The sequence below is a fragment of the Thunnus thynnus genome, chromosome 17 (genome assembly GCF_963924715.1).
Source record: "Thunnus thynnus chromosome 17, fThuThy2.1, whole genome shotgun sequence".
Lineage (NCBI taxonomy): Eukaryota > Metazoa > Chordata > Actinopteri > Scombriformes > Scombridae > Thunnus > Thunnus thynnus.
This window is the reverse complement of record NC_089533.1, coordinates 4738376-4754966: the sequence shown is the minus strand read 5'-3', so window position 1 is coordinate 4754966 and position 16591 is coordinate 4738376. Positions and strand designations below refer to the sequence as shown.

Here is a 16591-nt window from a genome sequence, read left to right as displayed (position 1 = left end):
ACACACCTGCCAGATAATCCGTCGCACCAATGAGCGACGAGATCCGTCGTACGTCATCATTAGATGTCGGAACATGTGTCACATGTGTCAACCAGGGACCTCTAAAGTCGTGCTGGTCGAAGCCTCTTGGTTGAAGCAATGACTGGCTGTTTTTTACGCGTGATTTAGCAGCGCAGCGCTAGTTTTAATGCCTGGGTGACGTATCTAGCATGAATACGGTCCATGTGACGCTCCGGAGCTTCACGTCGCTGTTAGCCAGAGGCAGAGCTCTCTCCGCTGCTCCGCCGGCAGCCACACGCTCTGACTCTCCTCTCCACCGGGCTGTTTTCCAGTTTTGCCGGGCAATGGCTACTTGTAACAACCACAGCAGCAGCAGCACGGACGCCAGACAGCTGCTGGGTCCGAAGAAAGCCAAGAAGCAGAAGGAGCCGCTGCGGAGAGTGAAGACCAAAGAGTACCGGAGCAAACGAGGAGACGTTCACGGACCGTCCACCGTGTACCTGCAGGTGGTGGGAGCTGGAAGCAGAGACAATGCTGCGTCAGTTTATGTCTTCTCAGAGTACAACAGGTATCGTGCACTGAAACAGGCTCATTGTTTCAGGTTTTTACCTTAAAACCCGAGCGGTAGCTGCAACGATTAGTCGATTAATCGATTAGTCGATCGACAGAAAATTAATCAGCAACTATTTGCATCATCAGATAATTGTTTGAGTCATTTCTTAAAGCAAAAATGCCAAATATTAGATGAAGAGAAACTGAAACCAGTAGATATTTATGTCGCTGAAGTTGTTAAAAAAGTTTAAAATCCTCCAGATGTGTTTTAAAACGTGTATAAAATAATCACTTTGAGTCATAATTTGTGTCTAATATGGTTTTTCCACACAAAAAAGTTCAAATGTCTTGTTTAAATCATTAAAATAGCATCTGTTTCTTCCCCTTCATTAAAAATTCCAGTATATATGAATATGTAAATGTACACTCACTTCATTAGGAACACCTGTTGCAATCAATAAAACACAGCTCTGCCATGAATTCTACTTTTATGAAGCTTCTACATTTTCACTTTTTGTTAACGTTGTCAGAAAGGTGATTAATCTACTTTATGTTAATTATTGAGGTCGTAGTGGGTGCTGGTGATGTACTGGAGTACATTATATTGAATGGTGTTCCTAATATTTTGTCCACTCCATGAACAAACATGAAGGGGGCAAAATATTAGGAACACTTTTCAATATAATATAGCTGCAACGATTAATTGTTGATTAATTGATTATTTGATCAACAGAAGGTTAATTGGCAACAGTTTACATAACTGTTTTGCCAAATACCAAATATTATATAATATAACCTCGTTCCAGCTTCTCAGATGTGAGGATTTGTTACATTACTGATGGTTATCTTTAGGTTTCGGACTGTAGTCGGACAAAACAAACAATTTGAACATTTTTCACTATTTTTACACATTTATTTTAGATCAATTAATCGATTAATTGAGAAGATTATCAACAGATTAATCGATGGTTCAAATAATCGTCAGCTGCAGCCTTAAAACTGATATGTAAGGACAAAAGTAAAGTGGATGTAATTTGATTATGGAACCTCTGAATTATAGTTTAAGACTTATTGTCTATTTCTGTATCATATTCAGAAGATAACACATAAATGATATAATATTCAATCAAAACCTGAAAATAAAATGCAGTTCCACAGTAACTATAATATTATTCTCCCACAGGAACGTGAGAATAAAAATACATTTACTGTCATTTTTTATTTTCACCGTGCTGCTTGAAACTGAACCGATCCTTAAAATCTTCCTTCCTGTTGTCTTCAGGTACCTGTTTAACTGTGGTGAAGGAACACAGAGACTCATGCAGGAACACAAGTAAGCTGGTTTGTTTGTATTATTTTATTCGGTCTGACGGACAAAGACGTGCAGATTTATTCTGACTCTGTTTCTCTGCGACAGGCTGAAAGCTGCTCGACTGGACAACATCTTCCTGACCAGACTGAGCTGGGAGAATGTCGGAGGTTTGTCAGGTCAGTAACATCAAAAAACAATCCATGCAATTCACTCTTACTGTCCCAGGAGACAGTCATACTCAATACTGAGCGATTGATTGTATGCCATTGCCATGCTGCATGTCTTTCATTAACGTCTGGGACACACTGGATGCGTGAACCTCAGCAGTGCTTGCAGCGTCCACACAGGAAGCGTGTCTGCTGCGGTGCTTCTGCTACACTGGCAGCCCTGTCTCTCTATCGTGTTCCCTGTCTATTTCTGCTGAGAACCACGTGCCACGCGGAGAAAACAGGCGAGACCTCGAATCTCTAGACGGAGTGACGCAGCAGCCTGGCGTGACGCGGGCCGTGTGGCCGCTCTAACCTGTTAAAACGGGCGCCGACATGAAAAGCAAGAGGTTTGGCGACGCACACTTTGCTGCTCACGCATCCGGTGCGTCCCAGACGGTAGAGATTTATGGTAAAACTTATGTGTGTGGTTTCTTCTGCAGGGATGATATTAACCTTGAAGGACACCGGTGTACCTGAGTGTGTTCTCTCTGGACCTCCACAGCTGGTGAGAAACTGAGTCGCACAGTTCGACACGTCTGCAGGAGTTTAATTTAACATTTACTCACTTTACATCCGCTGTCTGTTATTCTCATCAAAAGGAGAACTATCTGAACGCTATCAAGTCATTTTCTGGACCGCTGGAGGACATCAAGCTGTGTATGTTGAATTTTCTGAGCTGATTTAAATAAATGCATCATATCTGTTTGTTGTTTTGTGATATTTACTGTGATGGTTTACTTCCAGCGGTGCGACCGTACACCGAAGAGGCGCACACAGACGATACGATGACAGTTTATCAAGTGCCGATATTTGGTGAGTTCAGATGTTTATGCTCCTTTTTCTTTCCTGCTGTTTGTTATTCAGTCAGACTTGTGAAAGTGTTTTTAACTGACTCTTCTCTGTGTTCAGCCAAGTCGAGGGATGGTGGAAGGCTGTCCCCCCCCCGGAGTCCTGCCGACAGCGGCCAGGACAGTCCAGGTGAGTACGAACTGAAGGAGAAATCCTGATTAAAAGTCTGGTTTTAATCACTGTTCATGAAAATGATCTGGTAGTTAAAGGAGTTACAACTCGTTCTCAAACACCTCAGTCAACTCTCACTGAGAGCAGAGAGTTTCAACCCGACGTCTGCAAGAAAACGAATTCTTTGTCCCAGATTCATACTTTATACCAGTTCTAACTCTGTGTGAAGTATTTAAGTCTTTCACGCTGAAAAAAAGTCAAAATAAGGCCAACATGCAGATTTAAAAGATGCATGATTTTTGAGTGTGGTGTTGAAGGAAGCTGATATCGTTCCCACATCGTTCATTCACTTCCATTTTAACTTCTAACCAGTGAGGTTTGGTTTCCAACGCTGCAGTCTTCTGTAGAAGGGAGGCGTCCTGCTGCTAATTAGCTTTAGCTAAGCACCATGTTTCCAGTCACTGCAGTAAAGGCTGGTGCTGTCGGTAGTACTGAGTACTGCTCACGTAGCACTGAGGAGGTCATAAAAATGTTGAACTATGGCAGCAGCCTTCTATATCTATAAAAGTCCCAGTGATTTCTAAGTATCCAGGAGCTGCTGCTCGTAGTTTCTCACAGAAGAAAAACAAAGCAGTATAGAGTGGAAATAAAGATGCTACTTGCTGTGTAGCTGGAAAAAAGCGGAGAAATATGCAGAAATTGGTGTGACGTCTTCAGTAAATTAGTGAGTTTATTTAAAGTTTAAAGTCTCAGTACACTTAACAAGAAGAAAGCACACACATTCCAGATAAATAGATTTGTTGTAAAATGAATAAAATAAAAATTCAAGACAGAAGAGAAACCAGTAATAAGGGACGTAAAGGTTTTGCAGGTTTAAATATTTAACTATAGCTGAGTGAAAATAAAGGTTTCTAGTTTAGATTGAAACATCTCTGATTGATTGTTGTAAATGATTCCACAGTAAAGCAACTCGGTATGAAAATGCTGAAAGTGTTTGTGAATCTTTGGGATCGTTCAGTGTTTCTTGTTCACATTAAAACCAGTTGAACAGTTTATTTGTTTGAATTTTCTTGCAGGTGAAAAACGAAAAGTAACACGAGATACCTCTCTGGTGGTTTCCTTTATATGCAAGGTAGGAAACTGTAGGAATCATCGTCATCATCATCGTGTGTGTGATGTATCGACATTCTTTTAAATTCATTTTCAAACTCTTTTCTTTTGCAGCTTCATCCCAAGAAAGGAAACTTCCTGGTGGCTGAAGCGAAGGAGCTGGGTCTGCCTCTGTGAGTAGACCTTCACTACATCAGACTGTTATTGATCTTCTATTAAAGATCAGATGTTTCTCCTGTCGGTGATCAAACTGTTTTCTCTGCAAAACCTCTGAACTCAGTTTGACCCTGATGTGGTATTTTAAACATTTTTTTCACTTTCTAGTCTTTCTAAATGCAGTAAAGAAACATATATTTGAAAGGAGACAACCATTAAATGAACCGTCAGATCCATACAGCTGTGTACAGATGTCTGGTAGTTTTATTAGTTTTATTAGTTGTCATGATAGTTCTGGGTTCAAGTTGTTTTTTCTGTGGAAAAGAGGTTCATTTATTACTTTGTCAGCAATGATTTAATTATATGATGCAAATTTAAAGATGCTGAACATTCTTGTCAGACAGATTCAATCAGGCTGTATTGTACTGGTGTTAATCTTTTATTGTTATTTTCTTTTAAAACTGAAATCCTTGTGTTTGAATGTGATTATAGCAGAGCTGCAGTGATTTATTCTGGTTATTGAATCACAGGTTGATTAGTGATGGAGAAACAAAGCTTTCTGAAGAACTGTGCTGATATTAGTTCACTGTTTTATGAAGTGTTTTACAGTCGAAATGGCAACATCTGCTGGGCAACTGTTGTATTGCACTTGTATAAATGGTCTTACTGCTTTCATCACTATTATTTAGTTCAGTAAAGTTTATACTGATGATTTTAAACAGAGTCTGCAGCTGTTTTTAAATCCTGTGGCAGACTGAGTGTGATGTAACGAGGCCTCATTTAGAAATGAAGTGTTATGGCTGAAAAACGTCAGAAAATAGAGAAACATGCCCAACGAACAGTCCAAAACCCCAAATATATTCAGTTTATAATGGGGGGAAAGGCGAATCCTCACATTGATAAATTACTTAAATAACTATTATTAATTAGCATTTTAAATGTTTTGTAATAGTTCTGAAGCTCCTTGATTTTCTCCCTCAGGGGCACCGCAGCGATCGGTCCTCTCATCGCCGCTCTGAAGGACGGGAAAAGTGTCACGTACGAAGGAAAAGAGGTGAAGTATGAAGTTGGATTCTCTGATACGACATCAGACTGTATCTGTATGTGCTGACGTTCTCTCTGTCGTCCTGTAGATCCGACCCGAGCAGGTCTGTACTCCCACTGATCCAGGACCCGTCTTTATTATTGTCGAGTGTCCGTCTGAAGAGTTTGTCGAAGCTGTTTGCAGCAACCGGCAGCTGAGAAGGTAACAGTCAGTTCGTCTGTGTTGTATATTTTAAGATATCAGAAATATCTTCAGCTGAGTTAAACTGTTTGTATTTTAATTCACTTTGTAGATACCAAACAGGAGGGACAGAGGACGCTGCTGCGCTGGTGGTTCACATGACCCCAGAATCTGTTCTGAACACAGATGAATACAAAGAGTGGATGGAGAGGTTTGTATTCTCCCACTTTCATACCACTGGACTAAACTAGCTAACTGTATATAAAGTAGTGTAAACTAGCTCCACCTCCAGCAGCTACAACAGTAACATGCTGCTCTAACACTGATGCTTCACTATTAATAATCTAATGATGTCATATATAATAATATATCAGTCAGAGGGACGAAACCACTACTTTTACTGCAATACTTTAACTACATCAAGCTCATAATACTTATGTTCTTTTACTAAAGTAGGATGGAGTATTTTTACTTTGCTGTATTGATACTTAAGTAAAGAATCTGAATATTTCTTCCACTGAGTTTAACATACTGAAGCTGAGTTTTTTCTGTCTTTCTGCAGGTTTCCATCAACGACAGAACACTTGATAGTGAACGAACACGCCTGCACAGTCCACAACATCAGAAGTCACAAGATTCAAGCCCAACTGAACATGATTCACACAGAGATATTTCCAGAACTCAAGCATTACAAAACAAAGGTAACAGTGATGCACAGCAAACCATTCTGAGCTTATATGTCTAATAACTAATAATAAACATTCACTGTATTTATTGTCTGTAAATTGAATATATGTATCAGGTGAAAACACAGCAAAGCCTTCTAATTTCTTATATACTGTACGTCAGATATAGGTTACATTGTTATTAATTGATTAATCAATCAACAGAAAATTAATCTGCATCAATTTTAATAATTGAATGTTCTCTGGTTTCTGGCAGCACAGCAGAGGATTTGCTTTTATGTGTTTTTATTATTCTAAACTGAACGTTTTTTGACTGTTGATGACGTCACTTTTGGCTCCGGGAACTTTCAAATGCATTCGTTACCATCAGTTAATGTAAAAACTAATTAACAAATTAATGAATAATGAAAATTTCACACAAAGTTCCCTCCAAACCTTTCTTATATTTAGTTAAAGGGACACTCCAACAATTAAATATTACAGTTTCATTAAGTTCGGGGACTTTCAGGAGACACATTAACAAAAGAACGGTTAAAAACTGAAGCAGCAGAGGTTGAGATACTCTGACTTTTCATTCATAGTAAGAGATCAAGCTCCAGAAACGCTGGATCCTACATTTCCCATAATGCAACTCAGTAGCATCATGTGTTACTCCACGTTCACGTGATGTAGGATGGATGGGCAGGATATGAAAGATTCCCATGTTAAGGACTTGTGAACGTTGTCTGACAACTCAGGAAGGTTGTATGAGGATTTAAAATACTGCACATTGATGAAATTACATAATATTGATTAAATTTGGGTTTAATTACCTTTAACAACAGTCTCCTGTTGACGTGAGACGTCCAGGTTTGTTTGGTTATCACTTCTGTATACATTATATATAACATTATATATAATATATTATTATTATATTAAATATAACATATATTATGTATAACATATATTGGAGCTGTCAGAAAAATCCCAGTTTCTCAGTCGTAATTACAACTTGGACGTTGACGTGAACAATATTTACAAGTCGGAAATTTGTAATTACAGTAACTCTTATTTGACAATTCAACCCTTCCTGCCAAGCCCACATTTTTCAAACTCTGACCCACGAATTTGAAGTTTCTAACATTTTTTAAGACTGTTTATTTAGTTTTATTTTAATTAAGTTTAACTTAGTTTTCAGCTGTCTGGCATCCCTTTTTGTTCTTGTTGTGTTCTACTTTGTTTTATTTCTCTGTATTCCCTGTTTTGTATGTCTTTTTTTATACATATAAACAAAAATGGAAGTTTAAATCCCAATTTGAAATAACCTCGATGACATCATCATAATTTCCTATGTGACATCATCAGGGGTTAATTTCTCAGGCTTTAGAAAAGTCAGTGTAGTGCACCTTTAACCTGCACCAGTGTTGGATTCAACACTACATTTATCACCTGCTGTGTTTAGTAGCAACTATATTTCTATCTTGTGTTTTTTAAGCAAAGTTCACAAAGTGATAAATCAGGGTTGATACATAAAGAAACATTTCTTTCCCCTCCTGCAGGAGCCTCAGGCCGCTCTGCACGTCCCCAACGTCAGAGCCGAGTGTCTGCTCAAGTTCCAGCTCAGACCAGTAATGGAGTGGCAAAGGTCAGTTTGTCCTTCGATCCCCCCCAATTTACCCGACATTACTCCGCAGCTCCGAGTCACAGAAAACAATCTGGGACGGACGGTTGCACTTTGCCACTTTCTTCTTCTTCTTTTTTTTTTTTTAACCTAGTCGTACGAGTGTCAGTGTGTTTTCTCTACAATGTTTCTGTCGAGCGCTGTAGAGGCGCATCAGGGTCAGATGTGAAGAGAATGGGTGTTTTTCACCCAGCAGTGTTTTCTGCAGGCAGTGGTGTGTGTCTTTGACTCTTGTTCCTCGTTCGTTAGAGATGCGATCCCCCCCTGCAACACCGAGGAGTTTGTGAAAGAAGCTTCTGAGGTCCCGAACTTTCTGGAAGAAGTGGACAAGTGCAGGCAGATCTGCTCGACTGATGCTGCAGAGCTTTCTGGTGAGTTTTCTTCTGGAGACGCTGCAGGATAGTTTGAGCTTTTTAAGCCTCACTAAAGGAATACTGAGTAAGTGTGTAAGCGGACGATCCGTCAGTGATGTTTAACGTGAATTAAATGTCCTTTTTTTTGTGGTTTTCAATCAGAGAAATACCCAGAGGTGGTTTTCTTGGGAACAGGATCAGCTCTTCCAATGAAGATCAGAAACGTCAGCGGCACTTTAGTTAATATCAGGTAAGGACGTTAACTAACCAGGGACTAAATATAGTTATATAGTATACCTGTACAATAGTTCCTGGTGCTAAAGACGTCTCTGTCATGTGACAACAGGATTTATTGATTATGATGCTGTGCTGTTTTCACTGCTGTCTTTAAATCTGCCGTGGATAATATTTGCTGAACGGTTCTTCAGATGAAAGCAGATAGGAGGAGGAATTACAGTTAGATGATAAATTCATGCATTTTTTTTCTATGAATTGATATTTAGTCAGTTTGGTATTTAGTATGAGAACAATTCAGGTTAAAAACAGATTATAAAAGTGCTATTTCCTACAGTTTTCAGGAGCCTTTTTGCAGACTCACCTCCGTTTCTCCTCATCTGGAAGAATCAGAAACACACTGCGGAGAGTTTACTGTTTACAGTAAATAGCAGTGAAGTGTCTTCTGCCTTCTTGCAGCAGGAAAGTCAGAAATGTCTTAAAGAGTAGAAAGAGAAACAGTTTAAACCCTTAAGACTTATCCAACATGACATCAAATGTAGATATTCTAAATGTAGCAGCCCCTGGTATCAATTAACAGACGTTGAGTTCAACTTTTATTCTTCGAGTACCGTGAAACTAAAACACAGCAAAAAAACCCATCAAACTTAGTCTCCATACATCAAAAGCATACATCACAACTACAATAGTATTTAAAAAAAACCATTACATTTACCACGTTTAACACATCATAACTATAATTCATCACTACAATTAAAAACACGTTATATTTATTACATTCACTTAAAACTACACTACAAACGTTATAAACGATACCATGAACACAACACGCCAAACCACCAACCAAGGGTGCAGATATTGTGGATGAGGCCTCGGACAACTGCGCTCCATAAACAAAAACATATTACATAACGTCGTCTCCCCGACCCCTAAAACAGCGTTACATTTTAAATTTAATTTCACTCAATTAACTTACTTTGTATCTACTCTCTCAGCAACCTGTGACGTCACTATTTACCTTTTTTTTCTCTCTTTTAAACTTTATCGGGATGCACCAACCCACCCGGGAACATGAATAAAAACACAATCGGCTCCACTGGCCATTTAAATGTCTTCATGCATCCTTTTATACACATTTCCCTAAAATTCAGCTCGACATATTTTGTACTTTTGGAAACTAGTGGACCTCAACTACATATTTTTAAAATAAGATTTGAGCAGTGCTTCAGACAACATGATTATAATTTGATTTTCTGAAGCCAATCTGTAAAAACAGAAACAGTGACTCTTAATAAATAATGATGTTTACATCATTTATAAGGTTATAGGAGGTTTATGTCCAGTTAGACACCATGCGTTTCATTTGTTGTGCAGTAAAGTTTATTTGTGTTTCAGCCATAAGAACTGACAGATCAGTGAGTGTTGTTTTTAACGAGTGTCCGTGTTTGTACCTGCGTGCAGCCCGAGTCAGTCGGTGCTGTTGGACTGTGGAGAAGGAACCTTCGGTCAGCTCTGCAGACACTACGGTGACGGTGTGGACGAAGCTCTGTCCAAGATCTCAACAGTGTTTATCTCACACCTGCATGCCGACCATCACACGGTAAGCAGCTGGACAAACACTGCAGCTATACAGTGTAATGTATGAAATACCAGATCAGTTCTGTTTAAAGCCTGTTAATATTGATGCATGTATTCATCTTCTTGTCTTAGGGGCTGTTAAAGCTGCTGTATCAGAGGGAAAGAGCACTGGTATGTATTTATTAATGCTAATACGTTGTTTCCTTTTGTCATGTAATGTCTGAAAACTGGAGTTATTTCAGGTGAACAAATGTGGATAATGAGAAAGTAGTCCCTCCTATTCTATATCAGAAATATGTTTTATCATCTTGACTCGTTTCTGTGAGTATGAAACTCCTTCATGATGAAGTTTAACTGACCGACTCGTGTTTATTTCTCTCAGACAACACTAGGAAAGGCGTTCAGCCCCATCTACCTGATCGCTCCGGTCCAGATCATGTCCTGGCTCAACCAGTATCACGACCACTGCGAAGAGATCCTCAACCACGTCAAGTAAGTAGACACAAAAAACATCTTAACATGATGACACACACTGACGAACCTACAGAGAATTATCAGTGACTCAAACAGCAAACAGACACAGTTAGCTTTAGACTAGCTGGTGAACATAGTGCAGCATTTAGCAGCTAAAGAACCAGATATTTCCCTCAGGAGGTGGTGGAGACCAAAAACAGAGCTAAAAGAGAGTGAATATTGGACTTACAATCAGCAGGTGGACAGAAACACGACTCCACATGAATGATAATGTTGCTCCATAACTACTGGATGTCAAAATAAGCAACTGTTTGCTAACAAGTTCAACTTGTTTTGCTTGTGCTGCCCTCAAGTGGCCAAAAAAAATCCGTTATTAAAGGTTATCAGTGTTATTTAACATCATCTGTTTTGTTTTTCAGCCTCGTCCCGAACAACTTCCTGTGCGACGACGCCGAGATGCCGAAGCAGAGGACGAAATCGTTCATCCAAGCGCTGCTGAAAAAGAACGATCTGGAAAAGGTGGTGCAGCTGTTTTTGAACATCACATCCTTCAATATTACAGCCTTCAGAGTTTTACTCATCTGTATTTTGATATGTGTGTGTGTGTTTCAGTTCCAGACGTGCACAGTGCGTCACTGTAAGAACGCCTTCGCCTGCAGCTTCACTCACCAGTCGGGCTGGAAACTGGCCTTTTCCGGTGACACTATGCCCTGCCAGCCGTTCGCACACATGGGTCAGTACTGTAGCTCGACTGCACGTCTTCTTCTGAATAATTTATCGGATATTTCTTAATGCTTTCGATCACTCCGCTCGCTGGCAGGCTCGTCTAATGGTTCCTACAGGACTCCACTTCATTGACTCTTCTTAAATTGCTTGACTGGACTCTGTCCAAGCAAAGCCTTGCAGAGACAGCATCCCAAAGCCGGTTCATTACTGACGGCTCGGCCCAGCAGACAAACGGGGCCGTGCTGACGCTTGATTACGACAAATACCTGATTAATTTCCTGTGGGACAGGAAGAGTCTGTGTTTGACTGTGCAGCTTTTGTGCGATTCAGGCTTTTTTTTTGTTGTTGTTGTTGTTGCAGGAAAGAATGCAACCTTACTAATCCATGAGGCCACGCTGGAAGACGGGCTGGAGGAGGAAGCTTTGGAGAAAAGGCACAGGTGAGTGTCACCAAGTACTTCTGCCAGGACAATACAGCAGCAGTTAAAGCTCATCTTTGCTGTTAGAAGTCGCAGTTATTTTTGAGTGCATTGATTTTTGCACCTTTTTATGATTGCAGAGTGAGCGTCTGTCTTCACAAAAGCATCTTTTATGTCCTTAGAGAACAATGAAACTTAATAGATTTTCCTTCCTGACAGCACGACCTCACAGGCCATCGGTATCGGCATGAAGATGAAAGCCGAGTTCATCATGCTGAACCACTTCAGCCAGCGTTACGCTAAGATCCCGCTTTTCAGCGAAGACTTCAGCGACAGAGTGGGAATATCGTTCGACCACATGAGAGTAAGATACTTCATGTTCATTCATCCGACAGTCGCGTGTTCGAGGTTTGACGAGACGAACACTTGACAGCTGTCTGTGTTTTTTCTTCCATCAGTTGCATGTTGTTCTCTGTGCAGAATTATACACGTTCAGAGTTTGACATCACAGCTCGTTTGGAGCCGATCGTGCTCCACGATGCAATTTACACAAGTGTGATGTGGGAACTCGAAGCCTCCAGAGCACAAACACTGAGAACTGACTTTCCAGTGAAGTAGGAGACATCTTGTGTCCACAAGTTAAACTTTTGAAATGAAAAATATTCGAATATTCATTTATTGTGGATTTTTACATGAGAGAGAGAAATGGAGAAGATGTGATTTGAGGATTATAATGAGATCATTTTTGGTGGATAAACCATATCAGACACAAAAAAATCATTCAAAGCAGTATTTTTATGTCTAAAAACATGTCTGGAGGGGATCTTTAAGATTAGGGGAATTATTTTTCCAGTCTGTACAAAAGCTCAGACAGACTTGTCAATCACATTATGTCTGAGTATCGAACCTGATTAGTTTTTGAACACAGAATGAAATGTGAATCAAAAACTGTCCAGATATTGATCAGATATTTCCTGACCTAAAACAGGAAATTAGAAAACGTAGCTAATTTCAGACACTGTTTTAAGGAGGCAAAGTTCTTTCAGTTTAGCAGAAAAACATGTTTAGATTTCTGCAAACCTGCAAAAGTTTGGACAAACTTCCTCATTCAAAGGATCGGGAAGTTTTTTTTCCAACTATTAAACCAAATCTCAAGGCTTGATTCTGTGCTGTGTTGTTGTGTAAAAATAAATAAAGTTTCAATATCGTTACAGTGACTTAAGGCATAAATCATCACCCTGATCTGTCCCCTTATATTAAAAACACTCTACTTCCTTCCATACCTTATATTGAAACTCTCTCTTCTCTGACATATTATTGATGAGCTTCTCTCCTTTAACATTTAAAATTCACAGTTTCTCCGTTTCCTCTTCCTTCAGATTCGCTTCGGAGACTTAAAAACCCTCCCTCGGCTCATTCCTGCACTTCAGACCCTCTTCGCCGAGGATATCGGTGAGATGGAGGAGAGGAGAGAGAGGAGGGAGCTGAAACATTCCAGAGGAAGCAGCTTCGACATGAACAGCGAGCAGAAGACGAGCGGAGGGGACGTCGCAGCGGCGGTGGGCCGAGGCGCCAAACGAGACCAGGAGGAGGCGGCGACGCACGACGTAGAAACTAAGAGACTAAAATCCAGCTGAAGTCTGACTCATCAGTATTTCATTTAAAAAAAGAGAAAAAGGACTTTAACTGAGAGCATCCTGAGTTGTTTTATTTAAACAAACCTTATTTTTGTTTGACTCGTGTGGTTTAATGACAGAAGATGCATGTATAGTTCCTGCATTGTAAAGAGCAAAGCTGTGAGAAAAGTTGTTTTTTCATTAAATAGAATAAAGCAGTACCACACAGTCACACAGTTATGTCCGATCCATTTGTTTGTAATACATCCATATCATTAGACATCTGTGGTTTCCAGCTGTGTTTGGTGTTTATTGAGGTTTGCAACAGAAAGGAAAAAAAACTGACAATTTGACTCCATCAATGTGAAGCATCTTCATTAAACGTGGGTCCGTATAGACAGGAGACAGGATCCTACTGGAGGAGTCTAGATGATGGTGATGGAAACTGATCTTCCTGAACATCCTGAAGGTTCTTGGTGGAGATGAGGAGGAGGTGGGCTGCACGATAGAAGGTCTGAAAGACTTGAAAGAATTGCAACGATATTTAAAGAAGAGCATCCGGAGACTGATCGGCTCGAGAAGCGCAGGCAGAAAGATGATTGGTCGGTTACGATATTGTGAATGAAAGGACTAAAAGCGGAAGATTAGAACAAACAGCAGAAATGCACCAATAGAAGAATGAAAGAACATGAGAGTAAAGATCTTACTTATTGAACGCTCACCAAAGCCTTAACTTGAGGTTTTTCAGCAGGATTGGTCTAGTTGGTTGTAACCCGTCAGAGAAGACAGGCTGCAGGTTTATCCATTATGTTTTGACCTCTGCTTGATTGCTATCTAGTCTTCACACACTCAATCACAGCAGGTGTTGTTCAGGTGTAACAGCTGATGAGGGTCATGTGTGGTTTGTTCTGTCGTAGCTGGAATCTTTTCAGTTATTGTGACGATTAATATACCAAAGATCAGCCTCACACTAATTCAATTCCTATTTGTGTGTTTGTTTTTCTCCTAAAAACAAATATGTAGATATGTGCATATTTTTACCAGATCATATTTGAATTGTATTTTTTTGCATATATTTTTCAGATTTGTTGTTTTTTATGCCTTGTATAGCACTTGTTAACTTGTTAAGAAAAAGTGCTTTACAAATACATACATTATTATAATTGTATAAATTAGCTGTGCTATACCAGGTAACTGCAGACTGGTTGGGAATCACTCATCAAGATGACTATTTTACATGTAGAAAAATGAATATTTTCACCAAAAACTGCTGGTGTTGCAGAGTTGTTTGAGTTTTTTGACTTTTATGCATTTATAGTCCATTACTGGTCTTTTTCAGCATCAGATCCTGCTTTTTTTTTTTTTTTTAAGTTCATCTCTGAGCTGCAGGAGAGTCTGAAGACCACAGCAAATGACAGAGGTGATGTTGAACATGTCCACACCAGTCCACATGGGGGCTTCAGTGAGCCATCAGAGCTTTCATCAACCAGTTACTGAGGCCTGAAGGAAAAAAAAAAAAATCAGCCAACATGGTAATATGCACAGGAGAGGAATGACTTATTATCTTCTGCCACTTGAGGGAGCGTCGGCTGCAGGAATCTCCTCGTAGCAACAGTGAGGGAAGAACTGATTTCAGCCATTAGCGGGGTCAGGTGTGTATAACTGACAGCTTTGTTAAAACCATTAAGAGATATTGAAAAAAAAAAAAGTCAATGTGTGAATCGTTAAAGCATCCTAAATGCGGTTCGACTTGTACATGTTTGCCTTTTGATCTGACATATGACAGCGTCTGCAGGCATGAATGAACTTTGATTTCAGAAGCCTGACCTTTTCGATTATAGAGAAGAACTGGCCCTTCGAGAAAACATTTATTATGGCTGTTTTTTTTTTCTTTTTTCTCCCCTCTGGCACTGAGTTTTCTCTGCGTTGACCTTGCTTGCATCACTAGTTTAGCTCTCAGCTACGTTAAAATAATGTATAGAGTCTGTTTTTTTCTATCAGCTATGGTTCTACTCTAAATTCAAGGCCAAAGGTAAGCCTCATACTGAGAGGATCCCCCCCCCCCTCCTCTCTCTTTTCAGATAAGACAGGTGCCAGAAAGAATTCTGAAGTAAATGTGAGTTTTCAGAGATTAGCGGGTTGAGCGGTGAGCCGGCGATTAGCCTGTTTTCTGGAGTGTGAAGCAGTGAGATGAAGATGCATTTCTCTTGAGCCTGGAGACCATTTAGGGGCCTTTGCTGCCACTGAAGCTGCCTCTATCTGAAGAGGCATGAATGATAAGCAGGAAAGGGACCCCGAAATAGGTTTTGACATAAGCTTTGCGGAGTCCGAATGGTGGATTGATGGACCTAATCATCACTTAACCAGCAATGGACCACTGCAAATGAATCTTGAAGGCACAATTCAGCTGTATTTATCATGCTATATTTTACCACCTGTGGCTTCATTTTTGAGTGCGAAGCTTGCCGGTTGTACGTCAAGAGGTTTCACTTCAGTATAGTTCTGTGGTTAAACTACGGTTGGTGATTTTCTATATTTTCTTATTGACAATAAATCTCATGCGCAGAACCAAGCGGTCTTTCTACACGGAGAGTAGTTCTGTGTAAGGCAGACGCCACCGTGCATGCACAGGAACACGGTTCTGTTTACAGAGCTGCGCTAGCTTGTTGTGCTACATGTCACAACCTCTTGACTTAACACTACATTGTACATTTCTCATTGGTCTCACTGGTCTTATTGTGGTGTTATTTTTTGTATGAATGATGTAGGGATGTACTGTATGTATGTATGTTTGGGAGATACATGTAATGACAATAAAATATATCTTATCTTCTCAAACAACAGTACAAACTCAAGAGGTGATATGTAGCACAACAAGCTAGCAAAGCTCTGTAAACGTCAACACAGAACTACTCTCCTGAGAGTGAAAACGCGATCGCTGTTATTAGTCTTTGGAACTGCTTCTAGACAAACTAATGTGACTGTGCTATTTGTGATCAAGGAACATGTCACCCAGTGCAGCGATGTGACTCATTGATGCATTTTTAATAGTCTTTGGTCAACAACGGAAGTCTACAGCACAGAGGAATATTTATTAAGTATATTAAATTCATTGTTGGTTTGGCTCTGCATATGAGATTTGAAAAATATAGAACATCACCAGCCATATCTTTTAAAGGATAGAGTCAATTTTATCACAATTTGGATCTGATTTTTAGCAGTTTTGGCAGTCATTTCTGTAGGTTATAATAACACTGTGCTCACTAAAAGTTCTGAAGAACGTGAACGTGGCAAAACGGCTACAACAAAATCCAATGGGGCA

The 16591-nt window shown here is 39.8% G+C and overlaps 1 protein-coding gene and 1 long non-coding RNA gene across 2 annotated transcripts; one reads left to right on the top strand and one right to left on the bottom strand.

Annotated features, from left to right (window-relative positions):
* Positions 1-61: 61 nt before the first annotated feature.
* Positions 62-13501, top strand: elac2 (elaC ribonuclease Z 2). The gene is made up of 24 exons (XM_067571174.1): positions 62-568; positions 1835-1885; positions 1970-2040; positions 2514-2578; positions 2673-2730; positions 2818-2886; positions 2983-3051; positions 4110-4165; positions 4258-4316; positions 5281-5353; positions 5433-5545; positions 5637-5735; positions 6087-6225; positions 7749-7834; positions 8120-8241; positions 8386-8473; positions 9919-10057; positions 10168-10206; positions 10418-10527; positions 10929-11028; positions 11122-11242; positions 11596-11674; positions 11873-12017; positions 13033-13501. Exons 1-24 carry the CDS (start codon positions 210-212, stop codon positions 13288-13290), a joined length of 2568 nt encoding a protein of 855 aa, XP_067427275.1. The 5' UTR covers positions 62-209; the 3' UTR covers positions 13291-13501.
* Positions 13341-16155, bottom strand: LOC137168536 (uncharacterized). The gene is made up of 2 exons (XR_010924290.1): positions 13977-16155; positions 13341-13791 (listed from the first exon to the last, which is right to left on the bottom strand). It is a non-coding gene; the product is annotated as an uncharacterized lncRNA (long non-coding RNA).
* Between the last annotated feature and the right edge of the window lie 436 nt (positions 16156-16591).

What these genes read in the sequence shown, in the direction of transcription:
- elac2 (XM_067571174.1), top strand. Translation starts at nt 210, where the DNA reads ATGAATACGGTCCATGTGACGCTCCGGAGCTTCACGTCGCTGTTAGCC. An exon ending in TTATCAAGTGCCGATATTTG is followed by an intron (nt 2,887 to 2,982) that starts GTGAGTTCAGAT and finishes CTCTGTGTTCAG; the next exon opens with CCAAGTCGAGGGATGGTGGA. An exon ending in TGCATGCCGACCATCACACG is followed by an intron (nt 10,058 to 10,167) that starts GTAAGCAGCTGG and finishes TTCTTGTCTTAG; the next exon opens with GGGCTGTTAAAGCTGCTGTA.